Genomic DNA, 26,977 nt, shown 5'->3' on the forward strand with positions numbered 1-26,977 from the left:
GGTTGGTACTGTTTATGAGGGTACACTCTGACTGGAACTAGTAACATGGGCACTGTTTATGGGAGCACACTCTGGCTAGCACTATTTATGGGTGGGATTCTGCCTGGCACTGTTTATGGGGGCACTCTCGCTGGCACTATGAGGATAGCCTTTGACTAGCACTGATAATGGAGGTCTGCTCTCTAGCAGTAACTGTTAATGGGAGCACTATTTATGGGGAATTTTCCATCGGGTACTGTTTATGGGGGCACTCTGGCTGACATTTTGAGGGTATGGGGATGCCATTATGAGGGTACCGTTTGGCTCGCACTAATAATGAGGACAATGCCTTTGGTGTGCTCTCTACTTGTAACTGTTAATGGGAACACTATTTATGGGGAAGTCTCCATAAGGCACTGTTTGTGAGGACACCGTAGCTGGTACTTTTTATGAGGGTACTGACACTGATTATAGGACTGTTTTTTGAACTCTCAAACTGTTAATGGTGGCCAAAGTTGTAACCAGCGTATAATGGCCGGGATTATGTAAAAAAAAATTCTGCTTCGTGTGTGACTTTATGTCTGGATTGGGAGGGAATCTCAATAAAAAACAATAAAGAGAAATTCTAAAAACAATTCTGTACTTTCCTGCATTTTACTGTTCGGTTCCAGTTGTCAGAAGAAAATATACATAAAACCTTAATTAAGGGCTGCGTTGTAAAAACTTAACACCATTGAGGGGTTTCCGTGAACGCTTGTTCGGATTAAATTATGAATCACTGACACATCATTGCTCTATGACATTTCCAGACTTGATAATACTAATTTTCTTGTCATAATCCCAACAGGCTGTATTTACATGTCGAGAAGACGAGTGTGAAGTCATTTTCTGCAATGTTTTATGTGTAAAATAAGAGAAATGTTGCAAATACAGTAATTTACGGTTTACAGCCACCGCTTGGCCTTAAGATAATAGACCCTGAAAGGGATATAAATGAAAGATTATATAAGATTATAAAATATAGTTTTAGTGAACAGAGATCTACGGAAAGAACATGAAAGCAGCATACGAATACATAAGTAGACAGAATATGTTTTGTGGGTATAAACCTATAGACAATTAGGGTATGTTCACACGCTGAGTCAAAAACGGCTGAAAATATGGAGCTGTTTTCAAGGGAAAACAGCTCCTGATTTTCAGACGATTTTTATGCCACTTGTGATTTTTAAGTTTTTTACGGACGTTTTTGGAGCTGTTTTCTAGAGTCTATGAAAAACGGCTCCAAAAACATTCCAAGAACTGACCTGCACTTCTTTTTCGCGGACGTTTTTCAAAACAGCCGCGTAAAAAAACGACCCATCAGAACAGAATGCAGTTTTTCCCACTGAAATCAATGGGCAGATGTTTGGAGGAGTCCTGCTTCCGATTTTACGGCCGTTTACGGCCCGAAAAACGTCCGAAAATAAGCTGTGTGAACATACCCTAACTGTCAGTGGTATATTTTGTACGTTTGGTTATTGAGAAGTATAGATTTGTAGACTGCAGTGATAGGATTTGCTGGTTTGGGAGTAAAAGTAAATATTTCACAATAATCCTACATTAAACTTGTAATGGCAGGAAGGAGGTGAAGGGAAAGTGAGCCCTAATCTACCCACCGCCCTGTCCCTGCCTACTTGCAACGACCCGCCCTAGGCGACGGGGTACAACTGGGCGGCGGTCCCTACGCTGTCTAAGTGCACGGGAGAACAAACAGGGAACACGCAAGGGAAGGGGCAGTAGCCCACGGAACGCCGCGAGGAAACGGAGCGGTGAATGAATAGTCAGGACCAGGATGCAGTGGAGTATACCAACGTGAGCACGGAGAAGGAAGCAAGCCAGGGGCAAAGCGAAGCAGGTTAAGCAGAACTGCAGCAAGGCAGAAGCACGGCAGAAGCAGGCTGGAGCAAGCAGCAGTGGGGCCAGGAATCCAGAAGAATTACAAGCCCTGAGGAAGAGAACACGGCAGGTAATAAAGGACAGGGGGCGGAGCTAACTCCGACTGACCAGGCCGCGATAGGCTCTCCCACTCCTGAGCCTGCCACCCTGGTTGGTGGGAGACGGTGTCAGTCTAACAGGTCTGGCCTCAGGTGTGGATTGATTAATCCCAGGAGTATACCTAGACGTAGTACCTGGCAGATCCCTAACAAAACTATTTTTCTTTTAACTAAGCCTCCCAACATTTGTAAAGTAATTCCTCCCGAGTATGGTAATACCTCTTATGTGGTTATAAACTGCTGTTTACATATATGGGAGGGTTCAGAAGTAAAGGAGTGGTATTTATATGGCGCATGTTGGGAAGATAAATGAAAATGGATTAAATGAAAGTGGCATAGATTTCGGTCTGTGGGGTGTAGCAGGCCGTGCTGGACTCGTAAATTTCACCCTCGATCGAGCTACCCCCCCCCCCACTCCCTAAACCAACAATTAAATAAATAAAAGAGTTAAATAATAAAAAAATTAAAATGAATGCTCACTTCACTGATCCTCCTCTCCCTGCCAGGTCCCCTAAGCATGATGCGGCTCATACAGGGTATTGATGCTGGGCAAGGTCAGGACGTTGTATGCGATGCAGAACTGATGACATTTTAGTACTGAAATGCAAATATGGCCCTGACGCTGCTCAATCTCAGGACCTTGTATTAGCCACGCAGGAAAGCTGAGGGGATCGGGAGGGGAGAAGAGGAGCGGTGAGGTGAGTATATGTTTTTTTTTTTTAATTTCATGGCCAATGGAGGGAAATGGAAGGCGCACGGCTGGCCGAAAAAGATGCAGCACATTTATTAAGAGGCGTTACTTCAACTTTCTTTCTATTAAGACTGGCATATGAGACGCCAGTCTTAATAAATTTCTCCCTAAGTCTTTGCAAGAGATTTAGAGCTCAGCATAAGAAAAACATCAACTATAAAGATATATTAAGAAAATTATCAGCAGAGTGTTCGACTTAAAAATGATATGTTAGTGGTGAAGGGGATTGGGTGGTCTTAGAGCCTTGTGGCCCCTCGATTAGTGGCAGCAGTGACGTACAAGCATGTCATGTTCAAGTGTGTATGTCACATTTCAGAAATATTTTACCTGTATTTCCCCTTTAACACTTTCATTGTTAGGGTATGTTCACACGCACTATTTACGGACGTAATTCAGGCATTTTACACCTGGAATTACGGCCGAAAATACTGCTTGAAAGCGCCGGCAAACATCTGCCCATTCATTTGAATTAGTTTTACGATGTACTGTGAAGATGGTCATTTTTTTCTACGCGCCGCTGTCAAAAGACGGCGTGTAAAAAAGATGCCCGCGTCATAGAAGTGCATGTCACTTCTTGGGACGTAATTGGAGCCGTTTTCCATTGACTCCATAGAAAAACAGCTCCAAATACGTCCGTAATGGACGCTGCGAAAAATGCCTGCACATACCATTACGTCTGAAATTCAGGAGCGGTTTCAGCTCCGTAATTTCAGCCGTAACGGACGTGCACGTGTGAACATACCCTTACACAGATATTTTCAAATAAATAATATTGACTCTAAGTGAAGCCAAAACTATAAATCATGTTAATAAATCAAAATGGATCAGGGTAAGACTAACTAAGCAAAAGTTCAAGTTCTAGTTTTTGTGACTTAAAGAGGCTCTGTCACCAGATTTTGCAACCCCTATCTGCTATTGCAGCAGATAGGCGCTGCAATGTAGATTACAGTAACGTTTTTATTTTTTAAAAACGAGCATTTTTGGCCAAGTTATGACCATTTTTGTATTTATGCAAATGAGGCTTGCAAAAGTACAACTGGGCGTGTTTACAGTAAAAGTACAACTGGGCGTGTATTATGTGCGTACATCGGGGCGTTTTTACTTCTTTTACTAGCTGGGTGTTCTGACGAGAAGTATCATCCACTTCTCTTCAGAACGCCCAGCTTCTGGCAGTGCAGACACAGCGTGTTCTCGAGAGATCACGCTGTGACGTCACTCACAGGTCCTGCATCGTGTCAGACGAGCGAGGACACATCGGCACCAGAGGCTACAGTTGATTTTGCAGCAGCATCGGCGTTTGCAGGTAAATCGATGTAGCTACTTACCTGCAAACGCTGATGCTGCTGCAGAATCAACTGTAGCCTCTGGTGCCGATGTGTCCTCGCTCGTCTGACACGATGCAGGACCTGTGAGTGACGTCACAGCGTGATCTCTCGAGAACACGGCTGTGTCTGCACTGCCAGAAGCTGGGCGTTGTGAAGAGAAGTGGATGATACTTCTCTTCAGAGCGCCCAGCTAGTAAAAGAAGTAAAAACGCCCCGATGTACGCACATAATACACGCCCAGTTGTACTTTTACTTTAAACACGCCTACTTGGACTTTTGCAAGCCTCATTTACATAAATAAAAAAATGGTCATAACTTGGCCAAAAATGCTCGTTTTTTAAAAATAAAAACGTTACTGTAATCTACATTGCAGCGCCGATCTGTTGCAATAGCAGATAGGGGTTGCAAAATCTGGTGACAGAGCCTCTTTAAGCGAACTATAGCAAAAAGTTAATCTCACCTGTAGGGCCGAGATATCACGCACGCACATAGGCATGCACACAGGCACACAGGAACGCACACACGGTGGCACATACGTATACTCCCACCCCATTGGAGAGATGGTGCTTAGCACTATTAAAGGGGATGTCCAACTCCAGGAAATTTTTTAAGATATCTTACTATTGTGTAAAATAACAAAAGCAGGAATACTCACCTTATCATTTCTGTGCCACTGCTGCTTCCCCGGTCGCCTTCTAGGTCCCTGTTTTAACTGTTCCAACAATGACGTGTTGGCACTACATGTGACCACTGCAACCAATCACTAGCTGTAGAGGTGTCAGTGATTGGCTACAGCGGTCACATGTCATGTTTATATGTCATCGCTGGAGCAGGAAGAACAAAGACTGGTAGGGGATCGGGGAAGCAGTGGCATTAGTGCGGCAGGCGATTTGTAAGGTGGGTATTACTTCTTTTGTTATTTTACACAACTGTAAGCCATTTATTTATTTATTTTAATTAATGAGGTTGGACAACCCCTTTAAAGTCCTATTTCCTTTGTTACTGTGTGGTGGGAGGCTGTGCAGGACCCACTCTCCGGAGAAAGTGCATTGTTAGCAAACAACGGTGTGAGAAATTGGCCCAAGTGTCATGGAAAAGGGGTGAAGGGGGGTACAGACACCAGGCTCTTCTGTCCCATTTTTGGGTGGCCCAGTTTTGTTGTTTTTTTGTTATGAGGCCCCTTCTCATCTATGTACACCACTGTATCCCACCTAATGTCCATAAAATATATAGATATACAACCCAAAACTTTTCATGATAAAAAAAACACAGTTACATGACTAAAGACGTCACTAATTTATATTACTAAGACTTGACATGAGAAACGTAATTACATTATGTCATAATGGAGTACACCATAAAACACAATGCATTACCTCTGGCAATATAAGAGTGTACATTTTCGTTTTTCATCTTTATTATAGATTATCTATCAGTATGGCAGTCAGAAATCATCGATCAATAACGGCCGGTACTCAGACGGTGAATTAATATATTATTTATTCAATAACATTAGAATTAATCAGTGATCTAAACATAGGAAACCAGGGAAAAATCTGGCAAAAAGAGAGTTCCTGGCATTAATATTCAGTTTACCGGAATGAAGCAAAAGTATTTGGTGGCGCCATTTTCCTTAAGGTCATTCATCATTAAACTATATAAATTACTTCTCGTAAATGTTTTTGAATCAGTCGTTTTCGAGTGATATAATAATTTTTCTCTTTTAAATAGCTACTCATCGATATTTAGGGATTGTGCCCCAGTCAATCCCCATTAGAATATATAATTGAACAACTTTTTCTACATGATGATAGTCGACTTGTTCTCAAAGGGGTTGCCGGGGATCAATATATTTTTTTTAGTAATGACAATAAGTGACCATGTCAGTACAAGTAATTTAACTTTTAATTTATTTGCATAAAAAAATGTCCTTCCTTTATGTCTCTGCTGGCTGGACCCTCACACCGTCCACCCCCTCCTTTCCCCGTACATTGTATGGCGCACATCTCCGATCAGTGGTATTGACCTCTAAGGGCATGGCCAGACGTGGCGGATTTCCTCTTGAATTCCGCAGCGGACACTCCGCAGCGTTAATCCGCAGCGGAGCCGTTTCTCCATTGACTTCCACTTTTATTTAGCAGTGTTCGTTTAGACGATGCGTAAAATTCCGCTGCGGAGCATAGGCTGCGGTGCGGAATTTGGTGTCCGCAGCATGCAATGGCTGTTGCGGAGTTGTGGCGGACTGGTTGCGGACTCACGGCGGAATTTCTCCATTGACTTCAATGGAGATTCTAAATTCCGCAATGAAGTCCGCAGCTGTCATGCACATGTTATGTGTGCTGCGGATGCGTCTTGCTTTTTTGACATGACATTTCTTCATTCTGGCTGGACCTATGTATTTCTAGGTCTACAGCCAGACTGAGGAAGTCAATGGGGCTCCCGTAATGACGGGAGCGTTGCTAGGAGACGTCAGTAAATAGTCACTGTCCAGGGTGCTGAAAGAGTTAAGCGATCGGCAGAAACTGTTTCTGCACCCTGGACAGTGACTACCGATCCCAATATAGAGCAACCTGTAAAAAAAATAGAAGTTCATACTTACCGAGAACTCCCTGCTTCTGTCTCCAGTCCGGCTTCCCAGGATGACGTTTCAGTCTAAGTGACGGCTGCAGCCAATCACAGGCTGCAGCGGTCACATGGACTGCCGCGTCATCCAGGGAGGTCGGGCTGGATGCCGAAAGAGGGACGCGTCACCAAGACAACGGCCGGTAAGTATGAAATTCGTTTACTTTCACTAGGGAAAGTGCTGTCCCTTCTCTCTATCCTGCACTGATAGAGAGAAGGGAAGCACTTTTACCGCAGTCCGCAGCAGCTAGTCCGCATCAATTTACTGCACATTTTGGGCAGATCCGCCGCAGAATCTGCAACGCAGATTCTGTGCGGCATTGATGCGGACAGTTGCGGAGGAAATCCGCCACGTGTGGGCATGCCCTAATAGTAATAGATTTGGTGCAGTACAAGTGTCAGATCCATTGGATGAAGCAGCCACTCAACACTATGTATGTCCAGATATTTATATGCTCACGTAGACTAACAGCAAACTTCTGTCAGCTGCATTTTAGCTTTAATTATTATTTTTTTTAAATACGATTAAAAAAACACCACGTTAAAAGGAACCTACACATGTGAATCCGGCCTAAAGACCGGCAGAGATTCCCATATAATTTACGTTTTGGGAAGAAAAAATTAATTAATTAATTTAAAGAAAAATAAAAAATAAATGTGACCAGGACAATAAAAAAAGTGATAAACATAAGTTCATTAAAGGAACAGTACATCTACAAATGAAGGACAAAAGTAAACCGGAGATAAACATGCCCTATTGATTGTAAGTCTGTAGGATTTTCTGCATGATGTAAGTAATGGAGTGGTGACAAGTATATAGTTTTGAAGGAAAAATAATACTCAGCAATGCTAATGCGTGTGTGATTTTTTTTATTTATTATTCGCACCAGAGATTTCCCTGTTTTATATAATATATTTTCCATTTGATATATTTTTATGACTAAAATAATTAATAGAACAATACAATTTTGGGTAATCTCTAAAATATGATAATCCAGCACCTGCCTGATCTCTTGGGTTCCAGAATATGAGAATTTTACAGTAAGAAGTATTCATCAAGAATTGAGATGCAATTGTTAAGATTCCTTTTGGCCTCCATATGAGTGTCTGTCCTTCGTAGAGGGAAATGATCTGGCTACAGCACAGCTCATTATGGCTACAAGGCCAATAGCAGCATTTCAAGGCACAATAAATAATAAAGTGCAAGGATGCATTACCCAGACTGCCGAGCTCTGTCACTTTCATTCCGTTCACACTTTAGTCTATAAAATAGAAACAGTAAAGGAACAAGGTAAAAACAAATGGAGCATTTATAGAGGAGTAAGCAGAGACATAAAAAGCTGCTCAGTATTAATCCTCGTAGGTTCTGCTGGCCTCAAATATAACAGCTAAAACTGGAATGTATGTACTTTACCAGATCTGTCATACCGATCTCACCCTCTTATCTGCAAGATGAGATGTCTTCCTAACAATTAAGAGATTAAAGGAATATTCCCAAAATCATAAATTATCACCAATCCACAATCTGGACTCAAACTAGTTTAACCCCTTTAAAGGGTTGTATGAGATGAAAAAAAAAAAAAAAAAAGCTTTTTCTTTTTCCAGAAACAGTGCCTCCCTTGTTTGTGGGTAGTGTTTAGTATTGCAGCTCAGACCCATTCAAGTGTCTATTACTGGACAAGTGTGGACAAGTGTTTCTGAAAGTAAAAAAGTAACTATGTTTTTCTAATCTTTCTAATACAACTCCTTTGAAGATTAAATTGATTTTAATCTGGGTGCAGATTTGTTTTTTATATATTTTGTTTTTTAGGTCACTGCATTCTGACAACCCTAACTTTTTTATATTTACAATGATGTAGATGTATAAAGGGGTTGATTCATCATAGAAAACCCCTTTCATATGGGAGCCAGAGCAGTAATCAGATGATCCCCCCACAAACAATGGACTATGCCAGATATTTTCCCTGCAGTGACCACTGCAGGGGAAATGTAGTATTACATGGCAGCTATGTAGATGAATGGTCATCCGTGTAATACATCACTACTCATGTCCGTCAGAGCGGGAGCCACTTTTACAGAGAGGGGGGTCTTTATGACATCATTATGCCCTAATGGATAATATAGACAAGGCTTTTTCTTTTCCTAAAACCACCCCTTCAAGTCTTCTTTTATGGACTTGTGATTTTTTTTTCATGGCACCATCTTGAGTACATATAATGTAATGTTTTATTTATTTTTGAGGGGAACACAAAAAAATAAGTAATTCCGCCATTTTTTGTGCTCTTTATTACGCCATTCATAATACATAGTAAAAAAAAACTTAACTTTATTGGAGTGGTTATTACAATTATTGGGGTACCAAATATGTATTGTTTTTTATTTAAAAATAATTGTCTAAAACTTGCTTCAAAACAAAAATTGGCTCAAGGGAGAAATTTTACTTTTGATCATTACTTTTTTTTATTATTACTGTATAGTCACACACAGCAAATCTGGTCCATATAGTACATATGAATGGCGTTGTTTCTGCAATAGGTGCATTGATTTCTGCAAACCCTACCAGATGCATCAGACAGTTGCAGAACTTTCTGCTACAAATCTGCCTTGTGTATACATAATGCATTGGATTACCTCTAGACCAATGAGTTCTCTATTAAGCTTGACAGCTGAATATTTAACTAAAGTGCATGCACAAAAGGAACCTAAAATACATTATAGTAATGGCGATTACATTATTAACTTTAAATTGTAGTAAGATTACACCGGAAGTATAAGCATTGAATAACTGGACTATAATTTTATTTTGAAATAAAATAAATGTAATTTAAAAGGGAGATGATATAGGTGTTCTGTAATTTGAGGTATGCACCAGTATGTTCAATAGAAGGAAATAAAAGCTGACGGGTCCAGAAACTAAATAGTTACAGCAGTCGCCATTTTAGCAGATATGGAACTATAATCCTGTCACAGGGTCACCGGTTGATCATAGAAATAAATGGCTCATGCTCTCTTGTCTCTTCTCTTTCCGTAGCTCCCATAGTTATTAAATTAATGCAGTGCCTCATCTTTAACAATCTGGGATGAAAAGCTAAAAAAAAATAAGTAATATAATTTTTACAAGTTTTTTAATACAGTATCCAGATTAGCACCTTTGTTCGAGCGATCACTGGGATTACAGGCAGTGTCCGACCCACCAGAGAAATTTATTCTGAGAGTCCACTATACAATTGCATTGCAACCTTTTTTTTTGTCGCACACGAAGGCCATATCATCAATAATCTCTAATATTTTATTTATGAATTAAACTATAAGAAATAGACCCTAGTAGAAAGTGATTGGCTTCAAAATCAGCACCAAATGGGGTAACCTTTAGCGAGTTCTTTGTGACCCATTATTAAGTCAGCGCGTGGGCCCATCGCAGGATCTTCTGGTATCATTGAGCTCAGGCAAACCCTCATCAATGACATCTTCTGAATTGTCTCAGTGACATGTGATAAGACGTAAAAAAGATACATTTTTATTTTAAAGGGCATCTCCACCTAATGAAATTCATATTGCAAGGTATGATCCATGAGTTTACACTTTGTTATAAAGGAGATGATTTTGTTTTTTCCCCATTTTTCACAGTTTTCTAACACATAATTATTTCTTATTACCATTACAGGATTTGGAATGACCACACCAGCCACTGTAGCGGGAAAAGTGTTCCTCATTTTCTATGGCCTGTTTGGATGTGCTGGTACAATACTGTTTTTCAACCTCTTTTTGGAAAGGATAATATCGCTCTTGGCATTTGTAATGAAAGCTTGTCATGAAAGACAACTACGAAGAAATGGGCTCCTACCTCCAACGGTCCGAAGAGGTTCATCTGTATCAGAAGTTGACAGCCTTGTTGGGTGGAAGCCATCGGTTTACCATGTTATGCTAATATTGGGCATTTTTGCTATTACCCTCTCTTGCTGTGCATCAGCCATGTATACCCCAGTGGAAGGGTGGAATTACATTGATTCTTTATATTATTGTTTTGTCACGTTTAGCACCATTGGATTTGGAGATTTGGTAAGCAGCCAAAATGCTGTGTACACATATCAGGGATTATACAGGTTTGGAAATTTCATGTGTATACTTATGGGAGTTTGTTGCATTTACTCACTTTTTAACGTCATATCGATTGTAATCAAGCAAGTTTTAAACTGGATTCTAAAAAAATTGAGGTGCCGATGCTGTAATAAGTGCCATAAATCCAACCCACGTCTTGGACGCCGCAATGCCATCACCCCTGGAGCTCGTTTTCGCAGGAACCAGTTGTCGATGGAGACTGATGGAAACTATGATAGTGACACAGAAGGAAGGAGGTTGTCTGGGGAGATGATCTCCATGAAGGACCTCACAGCATCCAATAAGGTGTCTCTTGCCATACTACAGAAGCAGTTGTCGGAAACGGCCAATGGTTACCCTAGAACTGTGTGCATCAACACAAGACAAAACGGCTTCTCAGGAGGGGTCGGAGCTTTAGCCATCATGAACAATAGGTTGGCAGAAACAAGTGATTCTAGGTAGAGTTTTCTAATTTCTATATTTTCATGAACATTTTTTTAATTAAAAAAGGCTCAAACCTTATGGTAAAAATTCCCGGACCCCAAACCATTGAAACACCCATTTTATTTGCACTAAAATTACTTCTCCCATTTCATCAACATCTTGTGGCATCTCATGCATAAAAGGAAACAATCACTCTTCTAATCTCAGGCAAAACAATGATATGTTTACGTCGTTTAGCTAAATTGACTGTGAGAAGTTAAAAAACACAAGCTCGCTATTGAATGTCTATCCTTTATTTTATAGCTTTAAGAAAGACAAGTCATATTGTAGGTTCTACATATCAGCTGCACTCATAGGATATGGCTGGAGTGCCATGTGGAAGAGGCTTCATTGAAAATGTGAATGTTATGGCTCTGAAGCCAAAGATATCAAAAGGAATCTATGATTGAATTATACATAGTTGTGTAATTTTATATCAGAAGCAAATTCAGACAAAAGTATTATATTTTAAGGTTATTACCGCTTTCTCACCTTTAAAATAAATACACGCAATGAAGCCAACTTATTGCTTGTGACGTTGTGTAGTGTATGTTTTGACTTAGAAGTATCTACTACTGGGGCGTATATGGCTGTCTACTTGGGCTACGTACAAGACACTTCTTGGTACTTTATGGTGTAGGCCAGTGGTCTCCAACCTAAGGCTCTCCAGATGTTAATAAACTACAACTCTCAGCATACCCGGACTGGAAGTGGTAATTTCACAACAGTTGGAGTGTTGCCGGTTGGAGACCACTGGTGTAGGCTTTCCATTTACTACCTAAATGGACAGTCTAGAAAAATCACAAATCACGAATTTGTCTACTTTACTTTGAAATAAAGCGATCCAAATTATTTTCCTATGTCTTGAATAACGAGAGAGTTGTACCAAGGCCCTCTGTAGACTATTGGCTGGTAGGGAAAGTCGATGCTAAATCCTTAAACCATTCCCTTTTAATATTGCATATTTCCCATTCGTCAACATCAATTATTCCATTGTTCTTATCGCACCTATCTGAATATTTGCATAAATTATTATTTCTAATATTACCCAATGAAGTAAGATACAAATGTGCCTTAAGTCATGAAATGTATTTTTAGACTTCTGAGGGTCCTTGGGACTAGGGTTGTGTTCACTTCAAAGTATATTAGAAATTTGCTCCTAATAAACTTCCACTTGAATGCCACATACAGGGGCATGACACTAGGCGGGTGCAGAAATAGCAGTCACAGCCGGGCCCTGATGCCTGTAGGGGGCCCAATGGCTCCTCTGCCACAGATGAAGGCGCCAGTATTATAAATGGCACATAGTAGGTGGGCGGCCATGTTATATATTTTACATTACGGCCCAGGAGCTTCAAGTTATGCCCACAAGTTATACATAATTAGTATATGAATTAATGGTTTATGCAGAAATTGAATGTAGAAAAGTAGACCCTGGAATAGAAATAAACTAATGTATGATAGTCATAGTGTGCTAAAGTTACTGGAGCGCACCTGTTTTGCTATATGTGGTACATATTCTGTTGATAGTACATACTCCTAAGAAGTGCCTATCTTATCTCAGTACTGTATTTCAGAACAAACACTTAGATCTCTGTTTGGGGATAAAATTGCAACAGGATTTATATTAGGCTGTGTTCACACTTTGTTTTGTGTACACGTTTGACATATGCACCAGGAAAGCTCCCTGCGTATATGCTAAACGTAGCATAAGACCTATCAGAATAAAAACAATCCTTGTGAAGCTAACTGTTTCTGTCGCTTTAAAGGGGTTTTCCAGCCAGTAAAAATTGATGGTCGGGGTCCGACTCCCAGGATCCCCTCCAATCAGCTGTTTTGAAGGGGTCACGCATTTAGCGGCGATTCACAGGTATTGCAGACTTCTCCCATTTACTGCAATGGGAGAAAGTTGCAATACCTACGAATCACAGCTAAATGCGTGTCGAAGATTCACAGTGAGCAAGTAGAAATGAAGGGGAAGCAGCGCTCGTACGAGCACTGCACCCCCTTCAAAACAGCTGATCGGCCGTGGTCCCGGGAGTCGGACCCGACCCATCAGCTATTGATGGCTTATCTGGAGGATAGGCCATCAACTTTGACTGGCTGGAAAACTCCTTTAACCAGAATAATCAAGCTAAAAGGGTTGTATGAGATTAGAAATCAGGGTCTTTTTTCCCAGAAACAGTCCACTCTTGTCCATGGGCTGTTTCTGATAATGCAGCTCAGCTCTTTAAGTGAATGCTTTAATACCAAACATAACTATAGACAAGAGTGGTGCTGTTTCTGCAACAACAAAAAAAACAGACACTTTTTTTTTTTAGAGCCTCATACAACCCCCTTAATGGAGCTGTAGTTGGATCCCAATGCACACCATGCTCCAACAAATTACTTCGCAACATGTTGGAAATTTATTTCAAGACACATCTACTGCTTTTATTGTTTGAAGCAATTTTTTGCATTGCTTGTGACTCTTCAATATCTTTCAGACCGTACCAGGGGCTTCTGTATTATAGCCAAAATACTTCTACCTCATCCGATTTTACTGAACCAGACTTAAATCACCATGGGATCCTATTCAGATCCGGTTCAGAAAAAACACAGATTGTCTAAGGCCTACTCTTCATCTAAGCACGTTGGTCTAGTTCGTCTCCAAATAAATTTTTTCACCACGTGTGGTCAGAGTGGCTCAAGGGTCGTGATGCACCATGACTAATATATACAGGACTAATATATACAGGGTAATGTTTATCAGGAGACTAAAAAGAATCAAAGCAAAAAATATCAAAACTCAACGGAATTATGTTGTGTAAAGTTTTCCTAGTTGAAATTTACATAATATTACTTTTTCTAAATATATGTTTCGAACAACCTGATCCGAGGCTAAATGGTCTTGAAATTTTTCGTATACATTTATTATTACCTATCTAAAGAAAATCTTGTGCTTAGACTATTCACATTTGCGTCCTAGTTTCCATTTTCAACAGAAACCAGAAAGCATTGCCGGTCCATCTCCCGACGGACCCCCATTGACTTAGAATAACAGTTCTATATTGAATATTTAGGGTGCAGCACTAGTTTGAAGTCAGGGAGCAGGATAAAAAGTTTTACTGTATTTTGTGTCACTGTAAGGGAGGGATGGGAGCTGCAGGTGACAGCAGGAGGAAAGACCTCTGCCTGTTACTGCCATCTCTCCCCTATACAGCCCGCCAGTAGCCAGAGGATGGGGGATACAGGAACTTTTCAACATGGCTTTTGGCCACAAACACACCATTTTTATGCATTGTTTCCATAATGTAAGGCTGGGTTCACACGACCACATTAACGTCCGTAATGTACTGACGTATTTCGGCCGGAAGTCCCGGACCGAACTCTGTGCAGGGAGCCGGGCTCCTAGCATCATAGTTATGTACGATGCTAGGAGTCCCTGCCTCGCTGCAGGACAACTGTCCCGTACTGTAATCATGTTTTCAGTACGGGACAGTAGTTCCACGGAGAGGCAGGGACTCCTAGCATCGTACATAACTATGATGCTAGGAGCCCGGCTCCCTGCACTGAGTTCGGTCCGGGACTTCCGGACGAAATACGTCCGTCCATTACGGACGTTAATGTGGTCGTGTGAACCCAGCCTAAGACTTTGATGCAAAATTGCATGAAGGTGCCCATGAATGTAAACTGCTTTGTGGCATTTTTATGTGCCATCTATCTAACAAAAATATATAGCTATGGGGGTATAATATGATTTTTTAAATTGTATAATTCAGGTTTAACTGGGGTTGCCAGCCAAATCCAAAACACCCATCTGTAGACATCACTGTTTTGGAGCTGTTACTCCTCATCAGCACAGAGAAGAGTTCTGGTTGGCTTTGTGAGATGCAATTTGAACAGTCTCATGCAAGGTACCCTGAGTAATGTCTACTGTGAACTGAAAATAAAACAGAATAAATGTACAAATAAGTCAAGGATTTTTAGCTTCCGTTTCAGGTTTTTGTTGATCGTTATTTGACTCCCTCCCACTAAAGATCTGCAAACTACATCTGATGTATTTGTCCCATTCACTTTGTAATGATCATGTCAGCGAAATCGCTTGATCATAAAACACAAATCTGTAATTAATTAAGCTAAGAATAACAATTTCCAGTGCAGCTGGAGAAATGAAATCTCAAGGAAATAATTCTTTATCATTTGCCGTGAAAGCAAGAAGTTTTTTTCTATAGTTTTAATTACAGGGATGTTTAATGTCCCGCCTTCTATAGGTACAGTTGACTTTGAATATGGGGGTGACCTTCAGAAAATGTATAGAAGCTCTAACTGATTATCTTCTATGTGATTAAAGCCTAATGGTGAGTCCACGGTGAGGCGGTTCTATAATGAGTACTTTATGATTTTCCAAAAACTAAAATGCTGCAACAAAACCCTGACTAGTGGTTTGTCTAAAAATCTGAAAATTCAAGCACGTCTACAGCTAAAACCACTGTTATATTTTCATCCATATCTCAATTACAGTGGTCTAATCTAATAAACGCTGCTTCATCTGCAAGGATATGTGCACACGTAGTGTTTTCAGGCGTATTTCGGGGCATTTATGCCTCGAAAAACTCCTGAAAGAACAGAAGCAGAACGCCTACAAACATCTGCCCATTGATTTCAATGGAAAATACGAAGTTCTGTTCCGACAGGGCTTTTTTTTACGCCTCATTTTTGGAAAACGGCACGTAAAAAGACTTCTTGAGCCGTTTTTGGAGCCGTTTTTCATTGACTCTATAGAAAAAAAGCTCCAAAAACAACCGTAAAAAACACAGCGAAAAACGTGAGTGGCTTAAAAAACGTCTAAAAATCAGGAGCTGTTTTCCCTTGAAAACAGCTCCGTATTTTCAGACGTTTTTGAGATTGCATGTGCACATACCCTAAATGTCCCTTGAGTACACTGACAAATATTAGTTGAGAAAAATGATGATGAATATTGTAAATTGTGTGCTTGGAGCATGTGGACATCTTCATTGCTTAGGCTATGCTTATAAATATGTGTCGGATTTGCCTATGGCAAATCTGAAACTTCTAACGGGATCTGCGGCAGAATTCCAAGGCTTCGCTCTGATTTCTGCCGCCGAAGTGCAATTTGATATGCGGTGGATCCTCATGCAGATTAGCCCCCTTCAATGGGGCTAATTCATGTGTAAAAATCTGCCGACTTTTCCGTGCAGAATCTTAAAGGGGTTTGCCCATCAGGGACATTTATGGCATATCCACAGGATATGCCATAAATGTAAGATAGATGCGGGTCCCACCTCTGGGACCATATCTCTAGAACGGGGTCCCCTTTCTCGGTTCCCACCGCCTCCCGGGTGACTTACTGATCACATGTTTGGAAATGCCGAAAACTGTGTAGCTCGCCGAGCTATGATGTTTTCGTAACTCCCATAGAAGTGAACGGTGAACAGCAGTTACAGAAAAAGCGTAGCTCAGCGAGCTATGCTGTTTTCCTGATAACATGGTCAAAAATTACGAAGTGGCCCGGTATTAGCAGGAACCGAAGTAGGTAGAACGGGGTTTAGGGGACCCCGTTCTAGAGATAGGTGCAGGTCCCAGAGGTGGGTCCCGCATCTATCTAACATTTATGGCATATCCTGTGGATATGCCATAAATGTCCCTGATGGGCAAACCCCTTTAATCAATAAGTGACAATGCCTTATTGACAAAGATTTTAAATTTGCACAGAAATGCGGATTTTGCGTGAAAGACGGAACGTGTGAATAGACCATTATAAGGATGGGAATACTCAGAGCAAATTTTTTCCCCCTCAGGGAGTAATTAAAGGTGCATCATGACTTCAATTGAGTCGTGTGCACAGAACCTGAATGGAAGAACAACGAGTCCCTACAACTCCATCTCACTATTCACTCAGTACACCACCGTAAATGGCAAATTTGTTTTTTGCTGGATTCCAAAACCTACAACATAAATATGAAATTGGTGGCGTACGGGGGTACAGTGATGCCCTATAGACTTCTATAGGTGCCATATTACAGTACATCTCTCCGTAATACAGCCGGGTGCATGAGGCCTTAAGCCGACCTTAAGAATTGACATAGACTTTTGTTTGTGTCATATGCCAGCAATTAAATGCATATGGGGACATCTCTGCCTCCCTAGGACAAGCAGGGCTTAAACAGGTTGGATTTTAACCAGTCTGTCCTATTGTTTTTTTGTTTTTTTTCAGAAGTACCACAGATGCATAGTAACCACTAATGTCACTTCCCCCAAAGAAATGGGCCAAACCCATGTTTATGGAGTAGTCGGGGGAACATTGTTGGTGAACAATAGGTCGCATTCTTACAAGTAAGCCATGTCGCCATAGACACTAAGGTTTAATGTCAGCCAAGGCATCATGGTTCATACATCTGATAAAGAACACATAAACATACAATTCCCCGGCCCACATTGGTCCTCGAGATCAATTCAAATTTATACAAAAAAAAAATCCTCTTTCTCTGGTGTACAATGAAATGTGCTTGAGATTGCATAGTAATGAAATCAATTTGTAAGCGAGAACATCGAATGTGCGCACTCTCAGTGAGCTATAGAAATAAAAACTAGTAATGACAATCATGCCAAGTGACAGGTGGTAAATTGTGCCGTTTATCAAAACTGAACATGCCACATCTGCCTACAGAATATGGGTGATCGTTCAGACGGTGCTAACAGTACAAAGCTGCGGGACATGTCCGTTCTTACAAGATCAGAGATGTAACTTACCGTATATCGTTACTATCAGGGGTCTATATGTGCACACCGATCATATCGCCAACCACATACAGTGCTCTGATTGTAAACATGGCCATACATTGGTGTCTTTGGAAGTGATGGGTGACTATTCGTTCATACAATAGTTTATCTGGTTAGATTGACGCTATGAAAAGATTGACAATATAATTCATTAACCCTTTTAAGTCTAAAGCCTTCAGATGCCTGAATGTCCGCAGAAACATTTTACTTTTGGAATGACACATTCTAAGGGTGACACTTTTTTTTATATACTTTGGCCAAATATCTTTTTTGTCTTTTTGATCTATGATACTGAAATGGGATGTATTAGGCTCGCGTGAAACTGGCCTTAATATAATATCAAAACAGAAGCAGTATATTTAAATTTTTGAAGTTTTATATAGGGATAAAGGAAACAAAATAGGGGAAACAAATTTAAATATCCTTCTTTTTTCCTTTTGTCATTTAATAAAATTAGTAAACCAGACAAATTAATGCCACAAAATTATCCACTCCCGTGTACTGCATAACAATACCATATATATGTACTTTGTTCAACCTACATCAATGCCCGAGAACAAGTGTCTCCAATATTTTCGAGCGCATCTCCTGCCATTAAGTGATATTTGAGAGCTTACCTGGTGCAAAGTAGTTGTGTACAGAAATTTTTATTGTAGGCATAAGAGCAGACAGGGGGGGGGGGGTGACCCTGGAGACAAAAACGAATGATTTGTGTGGGGTCAGTTCACACTGAGTTTTTTGGCGCTGATATTGACACGGAAACTGCATCGTAATCAGCGCCAATAAACGTCTGAAATAGCCTCCTATTGATTTCAATCGGAGGCAGAGGCTTTTTTTCCCCAGGTGGCTTTTGACCGCTCACGGTTTCCGCCTCTGACCTCCCATTAAAATCAGCAGGAGGCATAAGAAAAACTGCGGCGCTCATTTTAAGCATTTTGTGCCCCCGGTCCTTGCATTAGCTTAAAAAAAAAAAAACATTGCGAAAAACGCAGGTAAAAAAAGCGTTAAAACAACGATGGCAGAATTTTTCTGCCTACAAAAAACTTTAGAATCCCTTTTTATTTTAAAGGCTTTTTATTTATTTTTACTTTTTTATAGTTTTTTTTTTATTTATTTTTTTCTTGGGCTGGAGAAATCTGGAATAACATGATCTGTGGTATCCCAGGACTCCTCTGTTTGCGGATCACAGACAATGTAAGCGGTGATGCCAGCATGCGCCTCTCTCCAGGTAATTGATGGAGGCGCGTGAAGTCACTGCGACATTACGGGATTCCATGGCAATGGAAAAAACCTGCATTCTGTTGTTTTGAGCCCACTGTTTAACATTTTTTGTGTTAGGGAGCTGTCACCCCAATCTCTTTATTGGTGGAGCGCTATACAGTGAAATCTGCCATTACAGACTACATGTATATTAACATTCTAGCCGCATGGGACTTCAGCAGCTAGGACGTAACTATACCGATTGTGGATGTCTAGGGGTTAAAACAACAAAACACCAATAGACCTCTGCATAGATCTGTGAATAGATGGAACAAGTGAATACTGAGGTGGTGTTATAGTGGCACATGTTGGCATTTATCTGACATTTGTTATGACGACTACACCTAAGCAGTAACCAAAAATATCCAACACATCAGATCGATTTATTGTCAGGTATCTGCCTTCGGCATTAAACAGGTTCTTTCATATCACTAAAAAAGAGGCACAGATTTAGTGCATATATTAGCCCATATGCATCCTCAAGAACAACCCCACTTCTGGAGATCAACGGTAACTAGAAGTTGAATTAAATTTTTTGCCTGATCCCCATTTCACTGGTTCGCCAAATCGTTAAAGGGGTTGTCCACTACTGGACAACTGATGGCCTATCCACCAGATAGGTCATCAGTACATGACCTGGTGGGTCCGACACCCGGACCCCACACCCTTAAGCCGATCCGGCTGCCTCCGAGCACCGGAGGTACATGCCGGTAGCAGTTGGCTCCGGCCACTGAATACGAGCAGAGCTGCAGTTCAGCAACACGTACAGAACCAACTGCTTCCGGCTCCGTACATCGCATAATGGGCCATAACATCTGGTGCCCAGAGGCAGCCGGAGCAGCTTAACGGTGCGAGGTCCGGGTGCCAGACCTGCACCAATGATATACTGATGACCTATCCGGTAGATAGGTCATCAGTTGTTCAGTAGTGGACAATCCAATTAATGAATCACTGATCATAGAATACAATGGTAGACGCGACATCTCAAATGTGGCAAATTTATTCACCTAATGAATTATAATAATTGACAAATATCAAACCTATATTTTCTCTGTATACCGATACTGAGTAAGTACAATAGCCCACATTTATTATTCAGTTTACAGCTGTTAAATAGTTACTATAGGAGCAGTTACTGAACCTGTGGTGTGACAAAAGTCTGTGTGTAAGCTTAGCTTTAGTTCTTGTGATCCTGTTGCTATGACTTACTTACCCTAGCAACTCTACGGAGATCTAAACATTTTTGTAAAATGATAGAAAAGCACACAAACCAAATACAATAAATATTTGATATATGGTGAAATAGGTTCATGTATTGAGTCCTATTATATATTCCACTGTGGTCATTAGAAATGCTGAGATCTGCTTTTCCTCTCGACCATTTTCCATTTTCACCAGGCTCTTGAAAGACTAATGTTATCTTTGGTGTCACGGAGAGGAGATAAAAGCATTATGATGAAGTCGGGTGCTTGATGAATGGATTGCATGTAATATCATTTCCATTAACATATTAATTTAAAGCATATGAACAATCAGAAATGTTGACATAGAAGATTTGCAGCTTATGACTATTTCAGAAACCAGTAGTGTAAGAAGAAATTAACTTTATTTGTGACTTGTCATAGAGATTTATTATACACATCTTCCTTCCAATGCTCTTTGATTAAGTCAGCGGCGGGAACAGATCAGGTAATCTTTTCACTAGCAGGTGTCAACTTTCCCTGAGTAATTTTAGAAGACTGGAATAATTATTTCATTTATTCATCCAGCGAAGGCAAAAGATCGTCACTGTTAGGCCCCATGCACACGAATGTGCTTTTGCGGCCGCAATTCCCCTGAAAATCCACGGGAGAATTCATTCCTATGGGGCCATGCACACTACAGTGGTTTCCACGATCTGTGCATGGCCCAGGAGCCTGTACCGCAGAAAGAACGGGCAAGTCTTATTACGGCCGTGTTCTGCGGTCCAGGCTCATAGCAAATAATGGCCGCAGCCATGTGCACGACCCGCGATTTGCGGCTTGTGGGTGACACTCCGCCCCCGACCGTCCCGAAAATCACAGCCGTGCACATGGCTACGGTCGTGTGCATGATGCCTTACAGTTTGTGTATCAGAGCTGTGTGTTCTAAAAAAAAAAATTTTTTATTGTGCACTAGTAGTAAAACATAATAAAAAATATAGAAATATGGTATCGCTGTAATCATAACAACCCTGGAAAATGGTAGAACTTTTAGTTATACAAAAAATAACATTTATTTGCTGAAACTGGACAACCCCTTTAAGGACCAGTATAACAGTAAAATATTTTTCCCCTCCGTGTTCCAGCGGTCATAACTTTCTTATTATTTCTTCAATGTAGCAGTATGAGACCTTGTAGTTTGTGGGATGCGTTGCAGATTTTATAGGTACCATTTTGGGGTACAGATAATGCATTAAATAACTTTTATTGAAAGTTTTTGGGGAATGAAAAAACCCCTGAAATTTCTACATTGTTTTTTGGAATTTACATGATTTTATTTTTTGGGTTGTTATGATCACAGCGATACCAAATTGATATAATTTTTATTATGTTTTATTTCTTTTGCACAATAAAAACACTTTTTTTTCTGCAGAATAATTTGTTTTTGTGTTGTTACATTCGAAGATCCATAGTATTTTTCTTTTTCCATCAAAGGAGCTATGTGAGGGCTTATTTTTTTGCGGGATGACTTGCAGCTTACATTGGTTTTGGGTACATATGACACTATGATTTAAATTTTGGGTACTTATGACTTTTTGTTTACTTTTTATTCCTAATTTTGAGGGACGAGATGAAGAGAAAACAGGTGTTCTGGAATTGTTTCTTAGGTTTTTTTTTTTTGTTTTTTTTTACTGAATTTACCATTCGGGATAAACTAGCACTTTTAATTTTACAGTACAGGTCGTTATTGATGTTTTGATCCCAAATATGTGTCTTTTTCCTGCTTAAGGTAACATAGGATTTAGAAGAAAAAATAATTATTCTAAGCACTTTATTTTACGTATTTAGCCGATTCTGGGGTTAACAGCATCTCAAGCCATACAGGGACAGAAGAAAGTTCACAATTTCCTGCACTGCTGTCAGTCCTCTCCCCACTGGCCCTTCCGCCCTTCACACAGGCAGAAGTGAAAGCTGCAATGCAGCTCCCACTAAAACCTGCTCTATCTCTTTAAGACAAGACCAAGATAGCGGCTCCAGCGATCTAGCCTGACAAAGAGCTCTTAGTAGGCTCCCTCTGCTCCTGCTGCGCTTGTTCAAAACAGTGCTTTTCCTGTTGAACAAGCATAGCTCGAGATATACTGTAGCCGTTAAAAGGGTTGCCCGGGACTTTAATATGTACAAATGATAAATGGGAGATTTTTAAATCCACTTTGGGTAATTATAGTGCAAAATTTATTCCTATAGCTAACAAGTATAAACAACTAAAATTAAACCCAACATGGCTTACACCTTCTGACAAAAGGGCAATACATGACAAAAAAAGGGCATTTGAAAAGTACAAATCTGAGGGTACAGCTGTAGCCTTTGTAAATGATAAAAAAAAGGTAATAAAATCTGTAAAAATTTAATACAATTAACAAAAATACAAAATGAAAGGCAGGTGGCCAAGGATAGTAAAACAAATCCCAAAAAATTCTTCAAGTGTATAAATGCAAAAAAGCCAAGGTCTGAACATGTAGGACCCTTAGATAGTGGTACCGGGGAGTTGGTGACAGGGGATCAAGAGAAGGCAGAGTTACTAAATGGGTTCTTTAGCTCTGTATATACAACAGAAGAAGGAGCAGCTGATGTAGCCGGTGCTGTTAATATATCAATTAATATACTGAATTGGATGAATGTAGATATGGTCCAAGCTAAATTAAATAAAATAAATGTGCACAAGGCCCCGGGACCAGATGCGTTACACCCTAGAGATCTTAAAGAGCTTAGTTCAGTTATTTCAGTCCCCCTCTTCATAATATTCAAAGATTCTCTAGTGACTGGTATAGTGCCAAGGGACTGGCGCAGGGCAAATGTGGTGACTATTTTCAAAAAGGGCTCTAGGTCTTCCCCGGGTAATTATAGATCAGTAAGATTAACATCCATCGTGGGGAAAATGTTTGAGGGGCTATTGAGGGACTATATACAGGATTATGTGACAATAAATAGCATTATAAGTGACAGCCAGCACCGTTTTACTAAGGACAGAAGTTGTCAAACTAACCTGATTTGTTTTTATGAAGAGGTGAGCAGAAGTCGAGACAGAGGGGCCGCTGTGGATAGTGTTTTTGGACTTTGCAAAAGCATTTGACACTGTCCCTCATAGACGCCTAATGGGTAAATTAAGGACTATAGGTTTAGAAAGTCTAGTTTGTAATTGGATTGAGAATTGGCTCAAGGACCGTATCCAGAGAGTTGTGGTCAATGATTCCTACTATGAATGGTCCCCGGTTATAAGTGGTGTACCCCAGGGTTCAGTGCTGGGACCACTATTATTCAACTTATTTATTAATGATATAGAGGATGGGATTAATAGCACTATTTCTATTTTTGCAGATGACACCAAACTATGTGGTAATGTTCAGTCTATGGAAGATGTTCGTGAATTGCAAGTAGATTTAAACAAACTAAGTGCTTGGGCATCCAGTTGGCAAATGAAGTATATAAATGTAAAGTTATGCATCTGGGTACCAACAACCTGCATGCATCATATGTCCTAGGGGGAGCTACACTGGGGGAGTCACTTGTTGAGAAGGATCTGGGTGTACTTGTAAATCATAAACTAAATAACAGCATGCAATGTCAATCAGCTGCTTCAAAGGCCAGCAAGATATTGTTGTGTATTAAAAGAGGCATGGACTCGCGGGACAGGGATGTAATATTACCACTTTACAAAGCATTAGTGAGGCCTCATCTAGAATATGCAGTTCAGTTCTGGGCTCCAGTTCATAGAAAGGATGCCCTGGAGTTGGAAAAAATACAAAGAAGAGCAACGAAGATAATAAGGGGCATGGAGAATCTAAGTTATGAGGAAAGATTAAAAGAACTAAACCTATTTAGCCTTGAAAAAAGACGACTAAGGGGGGACATGATTAATTCATATAAATATATTAATGGCACATACAAAGAAATATGGTGAAATCCTGTTCCATGTAAAACCCCCTAAAAAAAAACAAGGGGACACTCCCTCCGTCTGGAGAAAAAAAGGTTCAAGCTGCAGAGACGACAAGCCTTCTTTACCGTGAGAACTGTGAATCTATGGAATAGTCACCGCAGGAGCCGTCACAGCAGGGACAGTAGATGACTTTAAAAAAGGCTTAGATCATTTCCTAGAACAAAAAAATATTATCTCCTATGTGTAGAAATGTTTACCTTCCCTTTTCCCGTCCCTTGGTTGAACTTGATGGACATCTTTTTTCAACCGTACTAACTATGTAACTATGTAACTATGTAACTATGTAATATTGATGGCTTATCCTTAAATATTTCATCGGTTGGTATCCGACTCCTGGCACCTCAGCCAACCAGCTAAATGAAGGAGCGCCATACATACAGCTGTGGTTGAGCCTAGTACTGCAGCTCAGTCTCATTCAAGTGAACTAGGCACAGCAACAACCATTTGTACGGTGTTGTACGTGGGTAAATAATCAAGGGGATAGCGGATCATCAATGTGGAAGCCAGGAATGCTGAGTAAGGCCGGACCACAGCTTTTCTAGTCTTCTTGTATGACAGCGGGGCCACCAGAGCAGTAAGTACAAGTAGTACTGTTGTGCCTTCTGCCACCAGCTTTCATAGAATTCATTGATTGACTTCTATCTCCCTTCAGATGCCACCATGGGGAGCTCACCTCATACAGACATATATAGCTAGTTTTTAGGGCAACTTCTGATAAGTCGGAGCAGGAATAAGATTTTTAAATATTTTCTTCATAGTTTTTTAACCATACCGAGGACTCATGCCATGACCGTATTATGACACCGTATAATTTCCAATTCCATGGAGTCATACAGATTTTTTTCTGTTACATTTTAAATAAATTGTGGCGTGTTCCATTGGATGGCGTATTACACAGATATTGTCCATTAGAAGCACTGCATCTAGTGGTGAATATCACTGTAATATGGAGATGCAAGGAGGAATACATAGCGACATATACGAGCAATCAGTGCCGTTAACGCCGTTGTACAGAGCCGCAGGGACTCAACAATTCAGTACAGAAACTTAAAGGGGTTGTGGAGGCACGGACAACTGAGGACCTATAGACAGGATAGGTCATCGGTATATGATCGGTGGGTGTCCGACACCCGGACCCCGCACCTATCAGCTGCTCTGGCTGCCTCCAGGCGCAGGATGTTATGCAGGGTATGCCGTATTCAGAGCCGGAAGCAGATCGCTCCGACCACTGAATAGCGGCTGTGCTGCAGAACAGTAACTCTGCTCCTATTCACTTGAATAGGAGCAGAGCTGTCCGATGCTATTCTGTGATCGGAGCCATCTGCTTTCGGCATGGACATCCGGTGCCCAGAGGCAGCCAATCGGTACAGGATCCACGTGTCGAACCCCCACCGATCATATACTGATGACCTATCCTGTGGATAGGTGATAAGTTGTCCATGCCTGGACAACCCCTTTAAGGCCCCAAATCATACATATTTGTAAAACCGCTGTCTTTTTATGTTATTTTTACATGCTGAATCCTCTTTAACCTTTAAATAATTTGCATGATTGAAATAAATGACATACGGAATGCGTTGGTCAGCATAAGAAATGTAGAAATGTTAATAAAATACTCATCTAATGTTTCTATAAAATAAAAGTAAAATGATGTTTAAAATGCAAATAAAATAATTATCTAAAAAATATGAAACGACAATAATATTTCTTTGTGTAACAGGTATTCAAGCAGCAAGAACCAGTGCTTTGGACTTCCTACTACTCGAAACTGAATGCAATTTTATTGAATTTAATATTTGATGCATTTATATTTTTTCTTTTTGCTAAAACTACAGATGTCACAAAGAACAAAAACTATTGCAGAGCGGTATAGAAGACATGAACTCTAGGTTTCAGGTCCTTACTAATGGCATGCGAAAGCACAAAATATCATTTTTAATACCTGCGATGCTCTTTTGTAAATTTTTTAAAGATAATATTTACTTGGGGTAAAGGAAACATATTTTTTTTTCTTAAAGGCATCTTCATTTTGTTTAAATAGAATTTATGATATCTGTAAAAAAAAAATCTTATTTATTATTTTGTTGTGTTTGCTATTCACAAAGTGCTTGATGGAATGAATATGCAACTAAGAGAATGCTTTCCACATATAATTGGTTATTATTTTGTGCATGATTACAACATATTGCTGTAAAAGTGCTATTTAAAGAGATACAAGGATAAATGATATTTGTAAAAAAAGAAAAAAAATTAACAAAAAAAAACAAACAGATGTATTGTTGTGTTGGCTGAAGCTTCTTTTGTTCGACTTTGGTGTCAATTTATTATATAGAATATAACAAAAACAGCATTAAGAATTAATCCCTGCTTCACTTTTACTTAAGCTCTAGTTAAAGTGAATCTCCACCTTTTAATACAATGTTGTTTTTATATCTGACCTTCTATGTCTAATAATTTCCTAAAGTGGT

The 26,977-nt window shown here is 40.2% G+C and overlaps 1 protein-coding gene across 2 annotated transcripts in view; it reads left to right on the forward strand.

Moving 5' to 3' along the window:
* The window catches only part of KCNK12 (potassium two pore domain channel subfamily K member 12), a 122,277-nt gene extending 95,755 nt beyond the window's left edge, over window positions 1-26,522 (forward strand). Inside the window, exons 3-4 of one of the 2 annotated variants that reach the window (XM_075864561.1) lie at window positions 10,375-11,266; window positions 26,230-26,522. In XM_075864561.1, the coding sequence (XP_075720676.1) occupies window positions 10,375-11,266; window positions 26,230-26,281 (944 nt within the window). In that variant the 3' untranslated portion in view covers window positions 26,282-26,522. Of the gene's footprint in view, window positions 1-10,374; window positions 11,805-26,229 lie in introns of those variants that run through there. The other variant, XM_075864562.1, reaches the window with a different exon arrangement.
* Window positions 26,523-26,977: the final 455 nt, after the last annotated feature.

This window comes from Rhinoderma darwinii, chromosome 4, assembly GCF_050947455.1.
Source record: "Rhinoderma darwinii isolate aRhiDar2 chromosome 4, aRhiDar2.hap1, whole genome shotgun sequence".
In the NCBI taxonomy this organism is placed as follows: domain Eukaryota; kingdom Metazoa; phylum Chordata; class Amphibia; order Anura; family Rhinodermatidae; genus Rhinoderma; species Rhinoderma darwinii.